Source organism: Leuresthes tenuis, unplaced genomic scaffold (genome assembly GCF_036924035.1).
Source record: "Leuresthes tenuis unplaced genomic scaffold, fLeuTen1.0.hap1 SCAF_6, whole genome shotgun sequence".
Taxonomy (NCBI): Eukaryota; Metazoa; Chordata; class Actinopteri; order Atheriniformes; family Atherinopsidae; genus Leuresthes; species Leuresthes tenuis.
In genome coordinates this window covers 16,887,877-16,912,689 of record NW_027325360.1, presented here as the reverse complement: position 1 = coordinate 16,912,689, position 24,813 = coordinate 16,887,877, and the positions used below count along the sequence as shown (strand labels likewise).

General features: G+C 42.2%; 1 protein-coding gene across 3 annotated transcripts; it reads left to right on the top strand.

The window, feature by feature from the left end:
• The first annotated feature begins 592 nt into the window (after positions 1–592).
• Positions 593–24,413, top strand: clip1a (CAP-GLY domain containing linker protein 1a). 3 transcript variants are annotated; one of them, XM_072387855.1, is made up of 27 exons: positions 593–701; positions 4,462–4,794; positions 5,154–5,701; positions 6,305–6,429; positions 6,542–6,758; positions 6,867–7,064; positions 7,141–7,232; positions 7,453–7,513; positions 9,847–9,951; positions 11,048–11,956; positions 12,101–12,217; positions 12,483–12,540; positions 12,691–12,774; positions 12,914–13,070; positions 13,232–13,397; positions 14,561–14,776; positions 16,567–19,020; positions 19,651–19,788; positions 19,935–20,041; positions 20,224–20,344; positions 20,429–20,481; positions 20,676–20,696; positions 21,003–21,120; positions 21,683–21,833; positions 21,930–21,982; positions 23,143–23,270; positions 23,368–24,413. In XM_072387855.1, exons 2-27 carry the CDS (start codon positions 4,704–4,706, stop codon positions 23,594–23,596), a joined length of 6,717 nt encoding a protein of 2,238 aa, XP_072243956.1. In that variant the 5' UTR covers positions 593–701; positions 4,462–4,703; the 3' UTR covers positions 23,597–24,413. The 3 variants fall into 3 exon arrangements, with proteins under 3 accessions (XP_072243956.1, XP_072243958.1, XP_072243957.1); XM_072387857.1 differs by lacking the exon at positions 9,847–9,951; XM_072387856.1 differs by lacking the exon at positions 20,676–20,696.
• The last annotated feature ends 400 nt before the right edge of the window (positions 24,414–24,813 follow it).

The following is a 24,813-nucleotide window of genomic DNA, read 5'->3' as shown; positions in this document are numbered from 1 at the left end:
TTCCTGTTGTTTGTCCAGCACTCAAGACTTTTTTTTTTCCTTTATTCTTCTTTGCCTATAAGCTGATGGCTTGTGTGCACAAATATATGAGCAAGATTTAACTGATTTTTAGACATTTTTGTTTAATTTTTAGCAGGTTTAGGTTGGTACAGTCATTTTTCTTGAGTATTTGTAAATTACCTGCACATACATGGCAACAAAATATGCATATACACTCACCTTTACTTGTTCGGTCATGTTGAACTAATTAACCTCAAAAACATGACTGAGCTCTCAAAGTCACGTGTAACTGGTGGTGTGCTTAGTTTTTACAATTATAGTAATGGGAATTGTAATGTAATAGAATTTCAAAATAATTTCGATCTGTTTTTATATTTGAACTCAGTAGTCACTGGATCTTCTCTTAAAAGTTTTTTTTTTTTATCATAATCTGGAATGAGATTGCGATGTTGATGTACATAAATCTTTGTTTTCCATAAATCACTTTTTATATTCATGGATTTTTTTTCTGTAAACGGCGGCGCAGTGATCCATCTGCAGAACAGAGCATCTTTGGTCGTGGACAGACTGCTCGTGCTCGTGCGCTGGGCTGTGCCTGTCTGACTGCCAGTGCGTGATCCGCGCAGTAGCGGTTTTGTACTCGGCTCGCTAGCTTGATCACTTTCTCCTCAGAAGACGGAGCTCGTACAGGAACATATCAGGTCAGTTGTACCTCACGCCGAAGTCGCGGGGTTTTCGTGTGCTTGAGGTCTCGTTTGCGGCTGACAAACAAGAAAATGAATGCCGGGAGAAAGTTTTACGGATAGTGTAGACGTTACTTAAGGTGTTAAGTTGAGCTAACTAGCTAACCAACCCCTCTGTTGGTACCGTCCACCGGCTCGCTGTACTGCTCAGGCCTCGCTGCTAACGTTACTTAGCAACTAATCACGTCTGTTCTTAACGTGATTACTGACAGAGATTCGTGTAACCGAGGAGGTGACAGTGAGGTCAACGGACTGCGCAGTACAGCCACACAGTACAGCAGGCTAACCCTACAGGTGACCCAGTCCAGCTATCGGTAACGCTGACTCTCAACTTGTGACAGCAGCACTGTTCCCTGCTGGAACGTCGGTGACATTGCGGAGACTTTCGGACTTGTGGAATTTGCCTCGGACGCTAAGCTTGCGGCAGTTATTGGTTAGCAGATAGTTAAAATGTTTGTTTTCGTCACCATTGTCTTACCGAATACGTACAATTCAGCGAGGTGGGAAGGCTAGTTAGGAGACATGGCATTTAATTACAGTGTGAATTCCTGCCAGATGTGCCACCTCATCGACAGACCTCGGTGCTTTAGCTACAGACCGAGGTGACGGGCCACATCGTTGACTATACGTCTAACTTAATCACACAGCGCATTGTATGTCAGCCGACTCTGAATTTGATCGTGTTGCAGTTTAAAGGTTTGGCTTTGACTTTTATGATTTAGCCTCTGTGTATCAGACGAAAATCAGCTTAGCTAACCAAGACTTCGATGTGTTGTTGGAAATGCATTTCTCCAGCTCCACTCCCGTGTTCCTGATCCTAGTCTTTAAATGTCACAGTGTAGAGCTGGTTTTTAAGGTTGGTGAGGTAATGTGATCATTTTATAGTCTGCTCGCTTCACGCAATAGTGCGATTGATCTGAGACTAGTGTCTGTGAGGTGCTCAGTACAGTGTTGAATACACCATATACTGGCTGTATGGTTTTCTGCAGTATGTTCACAAAAAGGACACAGGATCCTTCTGGTTCTCATTCAGACCCATTGCTTTTCTACACCTTCTCAGTCAGTGCCAGCAGGGGCCTATATAATCATCCCGACAGATGTTTCCTCAGGAGGAAGAACTATAACTTAGGTTGGCCTTGTGACGACAAAACCAAGGGGGAAAGTGACTTACATAAGATAATGCACACTTTTAGAGGTGCACATATCTTTGGTGGAAGCCATTTATGAATTTTCTGTACCAGGCATGTGATCCCCTCCCTCCTTGTATGATACAGAAGTTGAGAGGTATATATCAACACCCTGGACTGTGGAGGTAGAGCAGTGAGACACAGCTTGACTTGTTGTACTTGGTTCCATATTCATTAAGTCATAGGCTAATATTAACCTACTGAAAGCCCATTGGCTTGTGTGGTGATTTCCACCCTCCAGTCAGCTAGCTGGTAAGCTGTGTATTAATATGATTTAGATCATTTAGGGTTCAGTAAAAAGATTAAACCTGTTTTGGGTGGTTGAGGATTATGAATCCATAATGTTTCTGGTCATTACTTTATGAGCACGCTCACTTTTGTTCTCATGAAAGCAGAAGTTGATTATGCTGCTGCTGCAGTTTGGGGAAATCACAGTTCTGTTTTGTTCAGACTCCCATTTACAAGATGGTACATGAAACAACATGGGATTCGATTTAAGTCTGGTTAAGAATTTTACTTTTTGATACGCTTGTGTATTAATTTCTTTTAACATGTGAGGAGCATGGATCTTTGGCTTTCTCCCAGGCAACAGATTACACTGAGGGTCAGTAGCAAAAGATTAACATTACTGCGCTGGGGAATTTTTCAGTGTAAGTGGATCAAGTCTAGTTGACTGCATCAGCTTACCAATCAAAGCTAAAAACATCCACTGTGAGTGTTTTCACAGATCAGTATGTTTTTGCTCTAATGTAATAAATATCGATCAAGCCGATGAAAGAATTTAAGGGATCTTTACTTTTGCAACATGAATAAATAAATACAGCAGATCATGCTTTGCTTATTTTTCTTGGTATAGATTTGTAGCATGCATTAGCCATGGAAGTAGTTTCTTTCTCTGGTCTTCTTCTGACCTGAGGCCATTAATGAGTGTCATTCATGGCACATCAAGAGAAAACTGGAACACTGCCTCCAAAGTAGGTTGTGTACACTGATGGCCCCCTTCATTCTCTACTGACTGTTGTCTCGGAAGAAGCGTGAGAGCTTCGCTTCTTAGTCTGTTTTGCCAGACCAACATGCTGTAGCTCTTTGACATTTTCAGAAATGAAAGGTATGCGACTGCTGAACAAGTCCTATGTTTCCCTGGCGGATTGACCTCAGTTTATTCGGGAGTGAAGGACTTTTAAAGCATGAAAGGATATCTAAACTCTAAAGCAGCTGCTTTATAGAACCCCTTCTTGTTATTTTTCTTAATGTTACTCCAAGTATTTGCAGATCACGTTTGTGCTAGTGACTGAGTAGAGTAAAACGCATTTTCTGGATATTATCATAGCCGTTTATAGTATCTTTGATGTACTATTGTCTATAGCGTAAGCTCCTGTTCTCACCCAGTAGGTGTGAAAGCCAAATACAGAATTTACTGTCTTAATCAGTTCATTGAATCCAGTTACACCATTTTTCTATGATATATATCAATTAGGAAACCTTTTTGAACAAATACGCCTGTCTTAGTAACATGCACCATGAATTATGTTTTGATGAATCACAGACTGAATACAAGGTTGTAATCTGTCATCATGATGTAAATGTGCTTATGTGGACATTAACTTTCCTGGCTGTTATAACGACATATGCACCCTTGCCACCGTACGTCATTAGGTATTTATTAAGTCAGCTCATTCCTTGTTTAGGGTTGTTTGTGTGCATTTAGGCTTCATCGACTGTTTCTGCATCAATTGCATTGGACTTGGTCTCTTATGTTTCTGCGCACCTGTTCTGGAGAGGTCGTGTTGTTGAGATGCAAGACGCTCACTCAAAAATGGTTTGGGAGCCACAGATTTCTCAGTAGATGGGCCTGAAAGCCTGATAGCCAGTCGGTATTTGAAGGTGGTGCCTGGTTAGAAATATCATGGCCTGACAACGAGTCATAGCGTCAAGTAAACGACAGGCAGAGGTCGAGGGCAGAACGTTCAGCCAATCTGTGTTGTGGTAATCTGACAAACAGGATAATCTGCTACTGCTGGTGGTGGTCGTGTTTCTACAGTAATCCTGTTTTGGAAAAGCCGTCGAGCAGCCTTACATGATTTTCGCTGGCAGAATGATTGACTGGGTGAGAGACCATTACGCGTATTGTGATCAAAGTCACATATGGTGAGCTGTTCAGAAGTTCACGGTGGCTGTGCCATAGACTGCATATCGGCTGGCCTCTGACAGAATATTTTTAGACCTAACTGAGGTTGTGTGTGCTGAGCATCTTGTTGTCATAATAGAAACAAAATGCTTCTGTTAACAGAGTGCTAAAAGCAAAGTCACTAGCATGCTTGAGGGATATCTGTGTTTGCTATTTCCATGAAAGTATGTTCTATCTGTCAAATGAATAATTTACTTTCTGCTATTATTGCATAAATGAATTCCTTGTACATTAGCCATCAGTCTATATTCAGTCTATCAGTCATCTAAGTGTTTAGTAAAGATATAGCTGAGCAAACTTGTGTAAAAGTTAATTAGTGTGTCTTGTTTCTCTCTCTTAACAGGGTTCTTTTTGTAAGCACCACCCTTTTCTCCCTTCTCCCTTTTCCTGGTTTTTCTTTTTTTCGTTTCTTTTTTGTTTTCTTTCTTTCTTTCGTTCTTTTTTTTTTGGCTCCATCAGTTTTGTGACGCTGGTGCTGTGACGACAACTTTGTTGGAGATCACAGAGGTGGTGTTTTGATGGTCTGGGGTCAGTCTGTACCCACTGACGGACACAGGCCTTGTGGGTCAGATCACTGTTGAAAATATGAGCACAGCTAAGCCCAGTGGGATCAAAGTGCCTAGCAAAATAGCTAGGGCGCCTGGTACCGGAGCCCCCAAGACAAACCCAAGCACAGGTATGAATCTCTGCTCATTTAGCTTCTGGTGAACCTGTGGCGTTGTAGTTTATGCCTTGAAACCACTAACTGTGGGCTGTGTGGTTGACAAATATACTGCTAGGATCAAGTTAATTGTATATTCTTTTTAACATCCTCACACATGCTGTGTTTCTCCATACAATTAATTTTTTTGTCCGTTTCACAATTTGCATCTGCTTGGTGTTGATAAAGTCAGGTTCTGTTATTTGGAATTTTTTTTTTTAAACGGTGAAGTCAAAGAGAAAAGAACCAAAACTACCTGAACAGATTAGTTAATGTGTCTAATTCAAGTCAATATCTCGCTGCATTAATGAACTGTGTTCTCTTTCTAAACCCAGCTAAAGTTTCTGTGGCCGACAAATCAGCTGCAGGTGCCAGTGGAGGAGATGGCAAGAATGAGGAGGAGGATTTTCAGGTTGGGGAGCGAGTGTGGGTGAATGGAAACAAGCCTGGCTACATACAGTTTTTAGGAGAGACGCAGTTTGCCCCCGGACAGTGGGCAGGGATTGTCCTAGATGAGCCAATTGGGAAGAATGACGGGTCGGTGGCAGGGGTGCGCTACTTCCAGTGCGAAGCCCTTCGAGGGATATTTACTCGCCCTTCTAAGTTGTCTCGCACAGAGGGGGAGGCGAATGGGACGCAGACTGCACCACCCTCTCGTGCCGCATCCCCCACTCCTTCAGTCGGAAGCGTGGCCTCGCACACACCAACCTCGAAATCAGCTTTGTCCTCAAGTGCCACGGCCGCGAAGAAGGCTTCTTCCACTACACCGGCCGCCCAGTCCTCTAACCTCGCACGCACCAACAGCGAATCTGTCTCCAACCTCTCTGAGAGCGGTTCAGTCAAGAAGGGGGAGAGGGAACTGAAGATGGGCGACCGTGTATTGGTAAATTTAGTTAAAGTACCTAAAAGAGAAAAATGTTGCTTTTTCCCTGACTATTTCAGCAAAGTGACAGACCTCTGGAGGGCTATGCAATCATGAGAAGTACTACTCAGAGTCACATGACACTTAGATCCCCTCTCTTTATGTTCTGTAAAGAGAAATTGACACGTGAAACTTCTTTTATTTCTCTGTGCTTCCTCTCACAATCACCATCCGTGCACAGTCCTGTAGGCCTGCCTCCATGCTGCTGAGCACCTTCCTGCCTCCTTACAGATTCCTTCTCCTCAGCCTAAAGGCTGCACAATATGTTAAGAGGAAGTATTGCTCATGTCAGTGAGGCTGCAGAGGAAATAATCTCATTACTGCCAAATTTAGTCCCACAATAACCCTGCAGCTGTGCACTTTGAAAAAACTGAAAGGGAGAAAACACATTTGGGCTATAAATGTAGAAATTTTGGCACGATTCTGTGCATGTATTTATTTACGCTGCTTTTGTAGAATTATCTCACTCGGCATTTGTTAGCAGGCAAAGCTTATTTGTTTTTAGACCTCTGTTATCTCTTTAGAGGATTAGGTGTGGGCTAATGTCTGGTGTTTCCTTCTCAGGTGGGTGGTACAAAGGCCGGAGTGGTACGTTTCCTCGGAGAAACAGATTTTGCCAAAGGCGAGTGGTGCGGCGTGGAACTAGATGAACCTTTAGGAAAGAATGATGGGGCAGTGGCAGGCACCAGGTACACACACTTTGTGAATAAGTAAAAGGAAAGTTAGTGTCTGTGTCTACCACAAACCTTCTATTATTGTACACTTTCTTTATTGTGATTGATTTCTATCATCTGTCCTCAGATATTTTCAGTGCCAGCCCAAGTATGGCTTATTTGCTCCAGTCCACAAAGTCACACGCATCGGCTTCCCTTCCACAACGCCAGCCAAAGCAAAAACAACAGTTCGGAAAGTAGTGACCACACCATCAGGGCTGAAGAGAAGCCCGAGTGCCTCATCCATCAGTACCATGAGCTCAGTGGCATCTTCTGTTAGCGCTAAGCCAAGCCGAACAGGCCTGGTGAGACATGAACACACTCAGTGACGACAATATTGCGAAGTTACACATCTGTTTTGTGCTGTGCTCATGCAACAGACTGACCTTGCTACTTTTACCGTGTTTGTACAGCTAACAGAGACGTCGTCAAGGTATAACCGAAAGATTTCAGGCACCACGGCCCTGCAAGAGGCGCTGAAAGAGAAGCAACAGCATATTGAGCAGCTAATGGCAGAGAGAGACATGGAAAGAGCTGAGGTTGCTAAGGCCACGAGCCATGCTGGAGAGATGGAGCAAGAAATGAACCTGCTCAGGGATGATCAGGAGCAGGTCAGCCTCTTCCTGATTTAAAACTGCTGTTGGAGGTAGAGTTTCTGCAACCTTAACCCTTAACTTCCTTTTGAAGATGGAGGCAAAAATGGATCAGCTGCGTGCCTTGGTAGAAGCTGCGGACAAAGAGAAGGTGGAGCTGCTGAATCAACTGGAGGAAGAGCGCAGGTACGAATCCTGCAGACAAAGACACACATTTACCCAGGACAGTATGTTAAGATGAGTTGTTTCTGATATAAAGGGGAAAAAAAACCCGCAGTCATTATGCGCCTGCATTTCTATAGACTTTGCAAGTCCTTGGCTGAGACTGAGCTGTCTTTGCCGTTCTCTTTCGATGTTGTTTGTTTGTGCCCCTGTTATTTTCTTTTCTTGCATTTCTGTTAAATAGGAAGGTTGAAGATCTTCAGTTTCGTGTGGAGGAAGCTTGCATAACCAAAGGAGACCTGGAGGTAAATCTACAACACAGATCCATATCTTTGCAAGTAACAGTGTAACATGGCTATTTTCACCAAATGAAAGCATAGCAGGAATATTTAGTTTAAAAGTTGTCTCACTGGTTCAGAATTTTAATATTTGTTAAGAAGCAGCACATGCTCCAATCGGCCTGCATCCGGTTTAGATAAACCTTAGTCCGCTTCCATAACAACTGACTTGGATTTCCTTTTTTACCTCAGACTTTTTTTCCATTAGTGTACATCCACTGCCAGTTGAACTTTATTGAAATCATCCCTTGTCACAGAGCAACAGTCAAATTAATGGAGGTCATTTGCATTATCTTTCTTTGGCTGAGTTTATGTGGACAGTTTGAGGTCGGCTTCATTTGGAGTCGGGTTATGTGCTGTCAAATGCACTCTATGATGAAGACTTTGATGGCAGAGATCTGCCAAAACCAGAATGAAATACGGGAACAGAGTTGATGAAGTCACTTAACCTGTGTGGTGCTAGTGTTAACCAAGTGATGGATTTAATGTAAAATACACAGTTAAACAAGCTTGATAGCCCTTAATTTTAGCTCTTATTTTTTGTGTGTCGTTTTTACATCCCAAGTTATGATGAAGTTCTGATATGCACAACTTCTGGAGCCTTGTGGGATCTTGAGTTCACATCTGATCAAATAATCCATTTATTCCACAGTGCTGCAACGGGGACCATCTCAGTTCCCCCGACGGCATCCAAGCTCAAAAATATATTTTTATTATGAGAGCGAAAGGGTTGGAAAACCCCCCCTTTTTTTTCTTTTTTTTAAAAATGTAATGCACTAACAGTTTATTACCCACGCACAGCTGTGACTAGATGAAACATGCATGCAGCTTGAAATAAGACAGATCAACAAAGTAAACAGGCCAAACTAAATCATGCTTTAACCTGAGGCTGTTGAAAGTTGTACTAATGTTCAGCTGTAACTCTCAGTGCCTCCCTGTTCAGTGATGTGATCTGATTACGTGTTCTTCCCTCTCGTCCTCGTCTTTCATGTTGGTCCAGTGCTCAGCATGAAACCACTGGAGATGCTCCCCTGTCATTCCACTACCCAGCCACAGACCTGAATTCAGTCTTCCCACAACAGCTAAATGGGAATAACACTTAAAGCAAAAAAAATTCCAATGTAATGTTTATGCAAAGTTTGATTGCCAGGCTACGCTATAGATTATATGCACTAACAAGACAAGTTTTTACACTGATACCCAAAGAAATTACAGTTATGTTTCTTAATCACATCCATCTTAGTTGTTACCATATTTGGGGTGTGGTGTATCAGATAAGTAGGTACATTTGAAATGTATTGATTTCAAATTGTGTCCAAAGAAGACCTGAGATGGCCCACATGTCTTTTTTTTTTAGAGCTAATGCTATTATACTATGTAATGGTTATTTTATGTGACTAAAAGCACAAATTGTGCAAGGAAACGCATCTATAAGTCTTCAAAAAATCGAATGAACTTATTGTACGCAATAGCAAGAAGCCTTTCTGTTTCTAGAGTACAACATGCTTCTGTGTCACTGATTGATTTATGATACGTTAGTCACAAGTCTTTCACATGGTGGTCTGATAACTGGTGGTTTCTTATAAAATACTCAGTGTTTACAGTCTGAGCAATGGCCTCATCACCAAAGAGAGAAAGCAGCGTAGGTGTTTATTATGGTGTAGGTTTCATTAGCTATTCAGTGTGAAACTAAAATGGAAAAAAAATCCAAAAAGATGCTTTGGATTGGTTAAACCACTTTTACAGCATTTGGTAACCTTTTTATAATGTAATGCACTGCCTTCGTGTTATCCAGTAGTACCAAGAGATACCAGCAGCACTTTCTCTCTGTGCTGTGGTGAAGCCGTTAAACCTGATTTATGTGCTGGTTTGACACACGTGATCCAATTTTCTCTGCATCATAACAGTCGGTGTGCTTTGTTCACCAGGTGTCAGTTCTGCATGGTTCCTCTCAAACTGCCTCCATCTACATACTCATCCTGCACACCCATGATAACTGTACACCTCTTTTTGCTGCTTGTCTTGTAATCCTCACCCCTCATTCACAAGTATCCCCATTTGCAGATCTCTATGGCGCAGTCCAAAATGTCTGCATGGAGATGTCTTCTCATTTCCTGTTTACTTCCACTCACCACATCCAACCAGCACCTTTCCCCCCCCCCAACCTTTCAAATACTCCTACACAAAGACACAGGCACACTCACAATCTCTCCTGTCTCCCTCCCTCTCTGTCTGCGTTGGGCTGGCATGTGATGGTGGCACTGGTGTGTTCTCTTCCTCTCCCCCTTGTTTACTAACAGACGCAGACCAGACTGGAGCATGCCCACATTAAGGAGCTTGAACAGAGCCTGCTCTTTGAAAAGACCAAAGCTGAGAAACTCCAAAGAGAGTTAGAAGACGCTAGGGTAATGAATGCTGCTCTGGGGTGTGCTGCATTGGGAAAGGGCCTGAGCAAGGTACAGAGGCCAAAAAAAAAAAAATGGCAAGGTCCCCCAAGAGGGGCCAGTCAGGGGCTTGGGCTTGTGGTGGCTGTACCTTACACATGTGTTTTTTCAATTTCACGCGAGAAAAATAGGTCTCCCTCTTTCTAAAACCATACGAATTGAATAATGAACTTATAATGTATAGATTAGGTTCATTTAAATGCCTAAATCATTCAGCTCAAAGTAAGGTTTGCAAGTTTAGCATCTCAACTTATCTCAAATTTCAATTGATTTACTCTAAATTACGACACATTGAAACATATAATTATATTTCTTTTTATAAAAGGTCAAGACTAAAATATTTTCCAATAAGTTCCCCAACCTGAACTCACTCATGCTTTACTGGTATCACTGCTTAACCAGACAGACAATCTTCCCCCTTTGTAATCATTTTCTTAGTTGTCCCATGTTTTACTTCCCCAGTCCTTCCTGGCATCCATTTGTCCTGCTTATTTGGTGTCCCCACGTTTTTCTAGTCTTAAAACCAGCTCCACCTCCCAGACTTTACATCCTGGTGTCCCTCCATGGTATCACAGTCATAAGGCGTATAAGTGAGAAATAAAATACTGAGTAGTTCGAATAGTCTTGTGATGATAAGGCCGTACTTTACTTTTTCTGTAACAATTCTCTCATGAAAATGTTTTTGATCAAATAATTCACTGGTCGTAACAAAACTGAAAAGTATGTTGAAGCAGGAAAAGGAGTTGTATGTTTTAGAGGATTAGAAGATGCAATAGATTCGTATCTCTACTAAATAATAGTCAGTAATAGATGGACCATGCCCCCTTATAACCACAAGAGGTCAATGTAATGCCTTTTTTTTTTTTTAAATCAAAGTAGTTTTTTACCTTTTGTTAATTAGAAAAGGTTTGTTATCTTTATTATTATTATTATGTGTTAGTTCACTTTATGAATAGTTTGTTTAGTAACTGTTAAATGATTTAGAATCCATTCATTAATTTTTGATACTACATAATGCTTAACTACTTTTTAAAATGCAAGATCTCTACTTTTGAAGGTCGTCACTGTGTCAGAAAGGTCCCGCATTATGGAGCTTGAGAGGGACCTTTCACTGCGAACAAGAGAAGTAGCTGACTTGCAGCTGCGTGTTGGGATCCAGCAGAGCTCCGAGGACTCAGACTCCAATCTTTCTCCGCTGCTGGAAGAGATAAACTCTCTTAGGGATCAGTTGGCATCTCAAGAGGCTAATTGGCAAGAAGAGGTGGGGAAGCACAAAGAGAAGCTTGAAGCTCAAGAGAAAATCCACTGTGAGGCCCTCGCTCAGCTTCAGACTACATCTGTGAAGCTTTCGAGTGACAAAGAACAGTTGCAGATGCGCTTGAGCCAGGCTGAGAAGGAGAACGCTGACGCTGTTGAGCTTTGGCGTTCCAAGCTCGAGTCTTCCACTGCTTCTCACCAGCAAGCCATGGAGGAGCTGAAAGTGTCCTTCAGCAAAGGTGCCGGTGCGCAGGCAGAGGAGCTTGTAGAAACCAAAAGTGCGCTAGAAAAGCTCAAGCTGGAGCACAGTTTAGCTCTACAGGAGGCTACCGCCAAACGTGAAGCTGACTCCTCAGCTTGGACTCGAGAGATGAAGGCGCTCAAGGCACAGCTGCTGTCTTTGACTGAGGACAAGGAGCAACTGGAGGAGTCGCTAAGGTCCAGTGTTGAAAAAGCAGAGGAACAGCACCTTGTGGAGATGGAGGATGTTCTTGGAAAGCTTCACTCTGCAGAAATTAGGGTAAAGGAGCTTGAAGACACAGAGGCAAATCTGGCACAACAGACCCAAGACAAGGACAAAGAAACCAAAGAGCAGATGGCAGAAATGGAGGCTCTACGCAGCCAGTTAGCACAAAGTAACCAGGAGCTAGCAGCTCTCAAGAGTCAGTTACAGGAGGTACAGAGTCAAGGAAACAACCAGGGTGCCAAGGTGGGTTCTTGTACACTTTTTGACCTACTCTTTTCCTTTTATACCACATTTTAGTCAAATGTAGTTATTTTGTCTATCAGTTTCGTATTACATGGTCATTAATAGGACATTTTATTTGTTTTTATTAACTTGTCATTGCTGCAGGTCAGTGAGTTGAGCTCCCAGCTGGAAGATAAACAGCAGGAAGTAAGCTCTTTACAGCAGAGTCTGACCACTGCAACGCAGCTAAAGGACACCATGGAACAAGAGCTCGGAGGCCTGGTGAGCTTGGTGGCCTACTGTTGAGACGCATATAAATTCCCCCTTCAGATACTTGTTCAGCGCTCTCATTACTGCATTACTTTATTTAATTTATTTCAATCTTGTGTTCTAGCAGCAATTTCATGTTCCTTCCAATGACTAACTAATATATTTAAACCGGAGCTAATGTCACCTCCTTCTTTGTCTCAGAACTGAACTATAAAGTCATCTTAATAAACATACCTTGAGTTTAACTGTATTTTTTTTGTTTGTTTTTTCCCTACAGAAGCAAAAGTTTGCAGAAAGCACAGAGGAGCTCAGTAAATCATCCAAAACTTTGCAAGGTTCGTGATTTAACCATTCTTTTCTGAGCCGTTCAAACCGTTTAACCTCCACTTCTTCTGTTCTGCGTTTTCTTTTTTTTTTCTTTTTTAAATTATTTTTGTTTGTTTTTCTTGGATCAAAAACATTTGTTTAATTTTTTTCCTCTGCAGAAACCCTCGAGAAGCTTACTGTGAAAGAAGAGCAGTGCACGTCCTTAACCACAGAGTCCGAGTCTCTGAGAAGTCAGTTTGCCGGTGAGCACATTAGAACCGCACTGTTCTGTGCCGAATATCTTCTGGCAAGCTTGCACTATTGCTTTCCATCGGAGTTTCCCCTCCTTGCTTTATGAAAAGGTCTGAACCCTGTGACCGGTCTCATCTTGCTTTTAATCAGGGATGGAGAGGAGGCTGAAGGCTGCGGACGAAAAGCTTGAGCAGCTTTCAAAGGACAAAACCAAACTGGAAAATGATATTTCAGACATGATGAAGGCATCTGGTGATAGTTCAGTACAACTGACAAAAATGAATGAGGATCTCATTCAGAAAGAAAGGTACCACGGTTTATTATTTCCTTCTTATGTCTTAATACACATTTCACTTTGATATATTGTAATCAATATACAAATGACTTGTTTTATTCCATGCTAGTACATTTGTGTTTTGGTTGTCTAACCTGTCCCTTCACATCCTCCTCTTTATATTCTTTACACAGGAGGCTTGAGGAGCAACAGAATCAGCTCGCAGAAGAGAAGGAGAAGGTGGCAAACTTAAATGAACAACTCCAGCTTGAACAGTCAAGCAAACAGCAGGAGTTGAAAGAAACCAGAGAGGCTCATCAGACTCAAATAAGTAGTCTTCAGGAGAATATTTCTACCTTGGTCAGTATTTTCAGATGCCAACAAAAGTATGTCAAAATCTGTATCCATCCTCGGGCTGATGCAAGCCGGACACAATAACGCAGCCTTTACCTTCACACACGTACAATTTTACATTATTAGCTAGATTTTTAGCACTAATTCAGTAGCAACAATATAAACGCTGTAGCCCTTTTCACATGTTGGTTCTTCCTTATAGCTGAACAAATGAGTCCTCGTTAACCTGCCACTGTTCCACTATAGTAATTCACACGTACCAAACATTGTGTAATCAGAGATGTTGAGCTGCATCCACAACATTAACTAAACAAGCTTTATACGAAGCAGTCCAGAGACAGGGAACCAGGAGTTTCTGATCTTGTTCTGTGTTTTTTAACTTCAACTGGTCTCTGTGCTCTGTTAGCTGGCAGTTTGCCCGTTCACACTTGCTACGGCTTCCTCCTCTTCTTCCTTTGGCTCCAGGACCGACTAGACTGGACGCTGTGGTGACTTGGGTCCCACCTAGTGGTGTAAAGTGGTATTACAGGATTGTCTGATCCACCAATTTTCTTAGTTGTATATCTCAGCTTCATAGTATGCAGGCATTTCTTACATAATGTCATGGATGTTGCCTTTTCAGTTCTGCTGATAGCTCCGGTTGCATTTTTGAAGTTTGAAACTTTTTCTAAATAGAGCACCTTTCTCTGAGATTTCCAGGAGAATATGTAGACTTTTCCCACAGTTCGCACATTGTCTTCACAGCAGAACGAAATCCCTCTGTATTGTTTACAGCATGTCGAGAATGGAATATGAAGCTCCCTTGATGGCTGTCTTACCACCAGATTTGAATATATCCACAGTAGCAATAGAAAATCACATAAAAGTCAGCAAAAGAGCATGAAGGAGTGAGTGTACACAAATGTACACAAGCTTTAAAAGCTTGTGAAGATCAGCTGCTACGTTCAAACTTTGCTTCACGTTGTGATCTCATGGTCGTTTAACTGTGAAACTGGCAAGAAAATCTCTGGAAGAAGTTTAGAGCACATGCTGACATTTCCCCCTGGATGTCACCCTGGAACATCTCTGGAAAATGTCAGAACTTCAGTGCATGTGTGAGAAAGGCAAAAAAAAGCAGATGAATGCTAAAATGCCCTGTTATTGACTTCTCTTTTTCCCCTTTCCCCCAGGAAAAGACTGTTAAACAGAGAGATACCTCAGTTGAGGAGCTGAAGGCCTCACAAGAGAAATCCCTGTCTCAGGCCTCGGAGCTCCATGTGAAGCAACTTGAGGAGCTGCAGACTCAGGTTGGCAAGCTGAGGCAGGAGCTGTCCTCCTCTAAGGACAAAACCCAAGAGCTGGAGAAGACGGTTTCAGAGCTGCAGCCATACAAGGAACAAGCTCAGGTAAGCACAAACTCAGAGGCTTACTACTTGTTTTACATATTTTCTGGTATTTAAAAAAGTTAAAAAGGTTCTTCAATGTTTGATTTTTACATTTTATCATCATCTAAAGTATTGAAGGAAAATTTGAGACACTAAGTGTTAAAATCACCAAAACATTTATTTTTATTAAACAGAAATAAAACCAGTTTTACCACCTGAGAGTCTGAAAACAATATTTACAAAACATAGTGGGAGACTACATGGAACTGAATATTTTAAGTTAATTTAGCATCAGTGATTAATGTATGTTATCAAATCAACATTTGCCCTCTTAATTACTGTCAGTTATTATTTGCCCAAGTTTTTTCATTCCCCCTTACATAAACGCCAACAGCCAGCTCACCATTGGTTATTGCCGCTAGAGTTAACCAATGGTGCCGCAGAAGTTAGGAGGGTTAAACTGGATTTTTAAAAAATGTAGAGAATTTATTTATGGACAAAAATCGTGCAATTGGCAGCATTCATGTCCGTTTTCAGTTCATCGTCAGATTCATCAAGTCATTGTTCCCCTTTTAATGGATTCAGAAAATGTTCAGACCCATTCAGTCTGCACTCTTCAGACCTCAAAGACAAAGGAAAATAGTTATAATAGGATACTTTATTACTCCTCAAAGGGAAGTCATCATGCTGCAGTGATATTAGAGGAGAATCCTCAAGAAAAATAGATTAAACATAAAGGAGATAAATGATGTGTTTCAGATTAAAGGTATAGTTCCTCCTTCTGGAACAGAGTTATTTTCTAAACTGTGGGCTGCCCACAACTTCTATGGGCAGGAATGACCTACTGTACTGGTCTTTATTAATTATGCAACTAATATTTCTATTTTCAGTAGAGGGTCTGGCGCGTCCATTATTTAGGGCGTCCAGAGCAGTCTCCAGCCCAGAACCAGACATAATGACAGTTCATGTTTCTATTTCTATGTTTCTAATGTGTCTCTATTTATAGTGCATGTCAGGGCAGAAGCTGCTGATCTCCTTTTATAAAAGACATTGTAAAATATATGACAACAACATTTTAAAAAGAAAAGTTTGTAAAACCTCTATATCCAGGAGCTCAACATTCAGCGACTTAAAAACGATACGGTCAAAGTCAGCGAGTCCCACAGAACGACCACAACTCACCTTTTCATGAATTAACCAAGTGGCGATAAAGTTAAGACCAAAATCTGCATATTAGGGGTGTGCAGGAGAGTGAGTGGGTTTGGATATATTCTGAATCCACTGAGCTGTGTGTTTAGCTTTGGATTTACCTCCAGAAATGTACTCCTCCTGGCATTGTTCATCAGGCTGCTTTTTCAGCGGAGCATTTTCACTTCCTGACAGAGATCTATTTTTCTTTTCATCACGGCAGACACTCACTGGTAACGCTGGCCTTTACATTGCACGGTATGCAGAGTAAATACGTGCTCTGTATTGATGCTTCTAGTGATATGGAGGTCATACACTCTGACAGCCTGCTGCCACGTTGTTCCTTCCAGTTATTAAAAATAATGAGTGAGGGCTGAAGTGAAAATGTTCCACCATTTATTTATTTATTTATTTTTACATTTTTGAAAAACAAGCACAAGTTTGTTTTTCTTGTGTTGTAAGCTCTGGTGTATTCTTTTGCCATTTTTAATGCTTCTGCAGCTTAACCTTTCCATTTGCATATCACTTATCTCCATATCTGGTTGGTTTATTTTGTATTCATTCATGCTTTACCCTGGATGTATATCCCCCTCCTTTTTTTTCTTTCATCTTTATTTTCCCAGTGTCTTTCTGCTGAACTTGACTCCTACAAGCATGATGTTGAACATTTGTCCAAAAAGCTGGAAAAGCAGAGTCTAGACCTGGAAAATACATGTAAGGGAAATGAGGATGTTAAAGCTGAGAAAGACAAACTGGAGAAGCAACTTTCAGAGATGCAGAATAAGCTGTCTGGCCTTGAGATTAGCTACAAGGAGCTTTCAGTGCAGAATGAAGAGCTGCTGATAAGCAGAGATCAGCTTTTAAAACATCAAGAGGAATTACTTGCCAATAACAAGGGTGCAGATGAAGAGAGGATTTTTGTGCAGAAGGAAGTGGAGAAGCTCAAACAACTTCTTCAGGAAGCACAGGCTGAAAACAAAGAGCTCCAGCATGGTAAAGGTGAATACTTGGCACAAATTGAGGAGCTTCAGAGGCAATATGCAGAGAAGAATGACTGTGTCCTCAAGTATCAGCAGGATATCCAGCAAATTGAGGCTAAGAAAAAGCAGCTACTTGAGGATTATGAAAAGGTCTGTAAAGAGAGGAGCCAGCTCGAAGAGGACCTCAACGAAAACAAGACGAAGCTCACATGTGAGAGGGATAATCTGATATTGGAGAGAGATTCTGCCAGAAGTGCCAAAAAATCTCTCGATGCCAAGAATGCCGAGCTGCAGGCAAAACTTAACTCGTTGAACTTAGAAAAAGAGGATCTCACAATGAAGAACACCCAGCTCCAGGCCCTGGCGGAAACACTGACAAAAGAGAAGGCGGAGATGTCTTCTGAAATCAGCGCGAATGCACAGGACAAAAACAACCTAGAGACAGAGAAGCAGGAGCTCCAGAAAAAGCTCAGTCTTATGAAGAAAGACGTGGAGAGCTACGTCCGTGAATGTGAAGAACTTAAAGCCTCCAAAATGAGCCTGACCCAGATGCTGGAGGAGTTCAAGACGAGCAGTCAAGTGACTGATTCTGAAAGGCTTCACCTTCTACAGGAGAAAGAGGACCTGCTTGCAGTCCAAAGAAAAGTCTCTAATGACAAGGAAGAGCTGCTCAGAGAGCTGCAAGAAATGAGTGAGAAGCTTCAGGTGTCGAAAGAACAACTGACCCAGTCGAACGAGAAATTTACTGAAGCATTGTCCTCTTCTGAGCAAGAGAAAAAAGCGCTGCGCCTTCAGAATTCTGAAACTGAGATGGCGCTACATGACTTACGGAAAGAAAAGATGAGCCTGGACTCGGCTCTGGAGCAACAGAAAATGGATTATGAGCGTGTGGTTGAGGAGAAGGGAGAGTTGGAAGAGAAGCATGCAAAGGCCATTTCTGAGAAGAATGCTCTTTCTCTTGAACGTGACAAGCTAGTTAGCGACATACGAACAGCTAGGGACCAATTGGATGGTTACAACAGAAGTAATGATGACCTTAATCAAGACAAGACTCAACTGACGGCAATGCTCGAAGAAACCAAACGCCAGAAAGACGCCTTTGAAGCCCAGATGAACACTTTGAAGCGTGAAAAGGCTGATCTACAGAATGAAGTGCAGAAACATTTGTCTGATATTAAAACTCTGGAAGAGGCCAAAGCTGAACTTTTTAAAGAGCACAGTAAACTAAAACTGGAAGTGGAGAAGTCTAATTTAGAGCTGGCTCGACAGGTGGATAACCTAACAGAAGATAATCGGCACCTACAGTCACTGCAGACGGAGCTTGACAAAAAAGCTCAGTCTTTGGAGAAAGACAATCAGGTCCTGCTTCAGGGAGTGCAGGAGTTAAAAAATCAGTTTGAATCCGAGTCGCAGGCCAAGCGCCTTCTTGAGACCCAGCTGCAAGCTGAATCGAGTGAACGAAATAAAGCCGCCTCCGACAAAGATGGTCTTTCCAAGCAAATTGAGGATCTGCAGAAAACGTTGTCCAAAGTTACACAAGAAAATAAGGAGATTTCCTCAAACCTTAAGAATGCTGATGAACAAAAGAGCTCCTTCATGGCGGACATGGAGGCTTTGAAATCACAACTGAAGCAGCGAGAGCAAGAAAATCATCAACTGGCAGAAGATAAAGAACAGCTATCGTCAAAACTTGAGGAAGTGGACAAACTGATGACTTCCCTGACCGCTGCAAAGGAGGAGCTCTCAGCGAGGCAGTCTGAACTGGAGCAGGAGATGTCCTCCCTCCGCTCAAACCAAGAAAATTGGCTGACCGAACGGTCGAGACTTCTCCAAGAAGTGGAGCGTTTGCACGCCGGCACGAAACAGCTGGAGGCCGACGTCAGGGCACGGCAAACTGAGAAAGAAGCTTTGGAAAAACAGTGCAAGAATGCGCTTGAAGAGGTGTCGGCTTCTGCTGGTTTGAAAGAAGAAATTTCCTCCAGCGTCTCCCGTCTCACCGCTCAGAAGGATGCCATGCAGGTGGAGAGGGATGAAGCCACCCAGCAAGTCAGGGAGCTCGAGTCACAACTCAAAAAAGCCATTTCTAAGCAGCTCGAGGTATTTCTCCTCCAGTAGCAATCACAGACTCACACACTTTATCGGGGCTGGGGCTATATCACCCTCTCACTGCATGCTCGCTGGTTTGTCTTCCTTTTATTTTTGTGTCTTAACTTTCATCTTCCTCTCACTAACCGCTCTGTAATACACTTCAACTCCCAGCCTTTGCCTGTGGGCTTATAACGCGACGTAATGCTAGGCGAAATTAATCAGGGTTACACAGGTCATGCGAAGTCGAACAAACTGCCTTCAAAGGAATGCCCTGTTTTAATTGGTTGGACTTATCTGACTTGTCACACAGGTAATTTCAGTCTCCGTTCTGAGGCCACAGGTTCTAGAGATGTGATCTTACAGCACGCGCTAATTCCCTCTCTCCTTATAGCAATATTCATGTTAATTGTCACCCAGATTATTCCAGGAATGATTGTGTACTGATATTTGGATAATTCTGTAAATTCTTTGTGTCGTGAATCAAAAGCATGCAGGTAATTTTTGATATTGTAAGACGATGGTCATTGGTGTAGCTTCATCAAATGACCGACATCAACATTCAGTGATCTCGACTATTTAAAACTTTTTTTTTAACTGTCAAACTGTTGATCTAAACAAATGTCCTGCTGCTCTGTTTAGACGACAGAGGCCTCTGGCAAGACTGCAGAGGCTTTTGAGCAGCTGAAAAAAGCTAACGCCATTTTGGTGAAGGAGAAGAGCGAAGCCCAGACTTTGCTGGAGGAGCTCCAGAGCTCAAAGCAGGAACTGCAGACACAGGTGAGAGATGGCTCCTGGCAGAGGAGATGATGAGGAAAGTGGCTTCTGTCATCAAGCAGTAGCGTTACACATAAGAGAAATGCCACAAAGTGACTTCCATGCTGTAGCTTTCTTGTAGTTGTGAACATGTGTGATTGTTGTTTTAGCTGCAAACGCTGAGGAAGGAGAATTCCAGGTACCAAGGAGATCTCGGTGTATCCAAAGAGCAGCTTTGCACTGAAACGGAGAGGACCAAGAGTCTACGCCAAGAAATGTAAGTGCATCCTCAACTTGGGTTGCTAATCTAACAGAAATCTGTCAGATTTGAGTCTGGGGGGTGTGATACAATTGATTAGTAAAGCAACAGATTCTGGCAAAGGACTTCTCTACAAGCTAATATTTCATCCAGTGCTACATTTTCTACATTTGTGACTTTTTTTTTTTTTCTCGACTCAGCGAGGAGCTAAAAGAAGCGGTTTGTGGGAAGTCTCAGTCGCTGCAGATGCTGCAGGAGGAGAACAGCAGGCTGAGCCAGGAGCTTGATAACAGTCACAAAGGCCAGAGTGACCTTGGAAAGGTGAGAGACTTCGGGATGAAAACGCATGCATGTATTCAGACTTTGATCAATAATCCATGTTTGATTTGAACTGTTTATTCACAGCTAAAGGATGAGCGCACGAAACTCAGAAAAGAGCTGGAAGAGTTGAAGCAAAGGTAAGAGGATAAATTATTTTCTTTTCCTTTTTTAAATCCAGGTATTTTATTTAAAAAAAAAAAAGGCATATTCAGCAAAGGTATCTTGAGTTTTTGTAAAGCCTGTTTTCAAAAAGCATGCCTGGTTTCCCCTGCTTGGCACTACATTTTTGATTAAATGGTTGGTGTATCACGCTGTTCTTTTTCCTTCAAAGCTTGCCAAACAATGCCTTCAGGTACTCGATGCCTTTTGATATATTCTGTCTTGTTCGTCCTCATCATGTCACGCAGCGAGTGTAGTGACCACCTCCACGTCCCACCCATTGCATTATAACTCACCTGCCTGACCAGTGGGGTCTCAGTTCCTCATCTTTTTTACGTGGCTGTTGATGTTTTCATTAAATACAGAGCCAAATTTTCACCAGATACCCAGAGGGAAAATATCTGTAGTGGTCCCAAAGCTGAGGTTTATAGTTTGAACTCCAAATACAGTGATTACATGTTGTCCCTCTGACATTTAGCTGGTATTGTGTGTCAAACAGCGAAAGCACTTTGAAGGATCAGTTGAAGAAGGAGAAGGCAACCCTCCAACAGGCCATCCATAAAAACAGTGCCTTAATCTCAGAAAAGGACCAGCAGGTGGACAATCTGAAGAGCGAGGTAGGAACAAATCTGCAGTTTTTATATTGATCTGTAGTCACAGCTGCTTATTGACAGAGCTCTGAAGTATGTGGTGCACGAAGCTGATTAAGGACAATCACTCCATGGAGTCACCCCGTGATGTCAACCGGCCTCAAATCTGACCATTTTGAAATGCGGTTGAATCCCATGTGCAGCTTTTTACGTCATTGCCTTGTCATATCTGGTAGATACAATCAAACGTCTAAATTGAACGTTAAGGTGCATTTGTAACAGGATGTCACCTCCAGATCAAGTCAAGTTCTCCTCTGCATTTCAACTGTGAGGTTATTGAGCAGATAACCGCTGTTGCTGGTGCAGACCTACTGACCCACTTTTCTTGTATCTGTGGAGTCCGACTACATCCGAGATGCTTTCATGACCTAAAACCTAGTTCTGCACTGTGAATATTCAAAGACTGTGAATATCCTTCACGCTTTGAATTGGTTCTTGTATTAGTGCCATAAACTGCCACCCTGGCTGACTGTTAAAAGAAACGTGGTGTTTGTCCTGTCATCATGAGGACGGGTTGATTTCTTTACAGCTGTCTGTGCTGCGTGGAGAAAGTGCCTCAGTTAAGATGCTGCAAAGTACAACGCAGGCCTTGGAGCAGGACAAAGCTAGTCTGCAGCAGCGTGTTCAGAGACTGGAGAAGGAGCTGGCTGCTGGAGGTGACGGCATCAACAAGTCCTCGGGTAACGCTGGAATTACCTCAGAACCACGACTGACACATCTGGTAGCACTAATCTGTCATTTGTGTGACTTCTTTTTCTTTCTTTTTTTTTTTCCAGGTGATGCCATTCTGGACCAAATGAGGGAGGATAAAGAGACTGCAGAGAGTCAGGTGTGTACTGGTGCACTGACCCTTAATGTTAAATACTATGGCGTGGTCTTTATTTTATTTCATTCCGTTTTATTGCCTTTTTATACATTCAGTGTAACGATGCTTTCCTACCCTGCCCACTGACTCTTCTGACAAGAATTTGGTCTCATTACATTTACGTTCCATTTTATTTAGTGGCAGTCGTATGGAAACAGTCTTACTGAATGTTGTGAATGTGAATTTTGAACGACTCTGGACTAATTACTCAACTACTACTGGAAGACTCTGTGTTTTAGAGTGGACTCATGTTACAGTATAATGTTTTACAGAGGTCAAATGGGCCTGAATTGATTTGAAATTGCATTGAATGCACATCGGACTCGATCATTTGAAGTCTTACAGACATCACTGATCCCAGTTGAATCCTCCCGCCACTGAGCAGCATTTCAGCCATGCTCGTGGGATGATGGCGTGACCCTCTGACCTCCTCGGACCTCTGCTGCTTATTCTAAAGCATTATACTGTATTATCTGTGTCTGTGATGGCATGAGTGTGTTGTCAGGCAGAGGACGGGTCCTAATTCAGATTTCATTTTTTTTTTCTCCCCCTCCTCTTTCTAATAAATTCAACTCTTCTCCTCTGCCCTGTTTCTGATGTTGGCAATGCTACACAACCATCAGGCAGCGGTTTGTTAATGTTTTTCATCAGCTTCACTTGTGCATGTTTTTTCACTGTGGCTCTTGTGTCTCATCTAGTATGAAAACTAGAAACTGTCATCCAAAGATGAATCAAGCTTGATCTTTTAGTCCCTCAAACAGTCACTCGACTCTCTGATAAAATTCCCTGTTACCTTGGAAGTCATCGGGTCAGAGTCATAAGCCGGGGTATTTTGTTGACTCCTCTTGTGACTTATTTCAAGCTTTGATTTCTCTTGGGCTGATAATTCACCACTTTAATCAAGATTGGGATGCTTTTGGAGGGGTGTGTCAGGACACAGTTATTTCTAAATACTGCTGCCAGAGGCCACAAAGCCTCGTATATAATAATGCAAGAAACCTTTAACAGAAAACCCTGTTTACTTTTTTTAAAATGAGTATTATGTGGGAATATTTGTTGGTGGATAATAGATGATTATTCACCAATGGCAGGATAGATGCTACAGTTGTGTGTCTCCATTACAGATTGAGTTCCTGAATTCGGTCATCGTTGACCTCCAGAGGACGAACGTGGAACTTAAAGACAAATTGGAGAAAATGGCAGCTGCTGCTCTCAATGGGAATAATCCAAGTGAACTGGATAGCTATGATGAGTAAGTCTCTTTCAAAGCAGCTTCTTTTTCTTTTCTTTTTTTTCTGAATATATATATACATCTATATTTCACGCAGAACTGCTCCTTCTCTTTGCAGCCACGATAAGCAACCCGTGAAGAAGAAGCCTCCGCCGAGGCTGTTCTGCGACATCTGCGACTGCTTCGATCTTCACGACACCGAGGACTGTCCCACGCAGATGCAGATGCCCGAGTCTCCTCCACACACCACCTACCACGGCAATAAGAGCGAAGAGCGGCCCTACTGCGACATCTGTGAGGCCTTTGGCCACTGGACCGAATCCTGTAACGACGACCAGACCTTTTAAAGCCTTTTGAACCCTCGTTCGCACAATCAGTATATTTGCACATCATGTTTGTTGAGCTGTGCTTTTGGGGTCTTACTTTGTGTGGGTGCGTGCGCATGTGTGTGTGTGTGTGTGTGTGTGCACTTTGTGCTCGTTTTTGCCTAGCGTCTTGGTTGCCCACGCCAGCCCATAAACGCTCTTAAAGGAGAATGTCCTCCTCGGAATCTTTCCAAAAATCCATCCATTTGGTCAAATATTACTCTAAAGTGAACAGTTTTTTGTCTTTGATTGTAAATGACTCCAGAGGGAAACGGTTTTCATGTCCCGGGTTTGTTTGTGTGAGTGAGTGAGTGCTGCAGGTGGATGTATGGCTCCGGCAGAAGAGGTGGTTAATTTATCATTATCCTCACATTGTTTGCACAGCTCGTCAGGGGATTACAAAGATAATAAAGTATCATAAAAGGTGTTTGTCTGAGCTGTAAAATACTTGATCGCAAAAAGAAAAAGAAAAAAAAATGTGGTGAGCTATAGTTTATTTTTTTATGCCTGGAAATACTATGTAACCCGTAAGAGGTTTGAAAATGTGTGTAAATGTTGTGATGGGGAGAGACTCGCCTGCCCTGATCTGGAGCGGAGCAGCGAAACTGTCTGGCTTTAATGAGAACTTTTTTTTATGGTCTTCGTCTAGGGACTGCTGTAAGATTGGTAAGAAAGATCACACTTACTGTAAGCCCTCAGTTCCAGTTAATATGGCCTTTTCAAAAATTTTCTTACTGATGACTCGATTAGATACTTTGGCTCTTCTTTGAACATGAATATATCTGTATAAAAATAAAGTTTATGGATGAATTAAAAATCATCTGATTTGGTATTTTGCTCGCTCTTTGCACCTGCACACAGTCATGTGTATTAATTATGAGGGCTGCATATGTATTAGAATGTTTTATAATAAGCTTGAGAAACCACATGTTGCTATGAAGGTAACCAACCAGTATCCCCAGGATTCCTACTTAACATGTTTGGTTTTATGTGTTGTCGTTTTAAGACTATTTAAAACGGACTTACTTAAACTGTAATCTTGTATAGAAATAACAATTTCCAAGAAAACGGTTTGATAGTACGTGTGTTATTCTGTTGGCAGAAGAGTTGCTCGTCTCAGAAATGCATCTCTTCCAGTTAAAGATAAAAACGAGATCCACATGTAGATACACTACCAGCTGATGTACAGCTGTTGCAGT

Excerpts from the sequence above, each read along its gene's own strand:
- clip1a (XM_072387855.1), top strand. The coding sequence starts at position 4,704 with ATGAGCACAGCTAAGCCCAGTGGGATCAAAGTGCCTAGCAAAATAGCT. Across the intron at positions 9,952-11,047 it reads GAGAGTTAGAAGACGCTAGG|GTCGTCACTGTGTCAGAAAG; the intron begins GTAATGAATGCT and ends CTACTTTTGAAG. Across the intron at positions 12,218-12,482 it reads AACAAGAGCTCGGAGGCCTG|AAGCAAAAGTTTGCAGAAAG; the intron begins GTGAGCTTGGTG and ends TTTTCCCTACAG.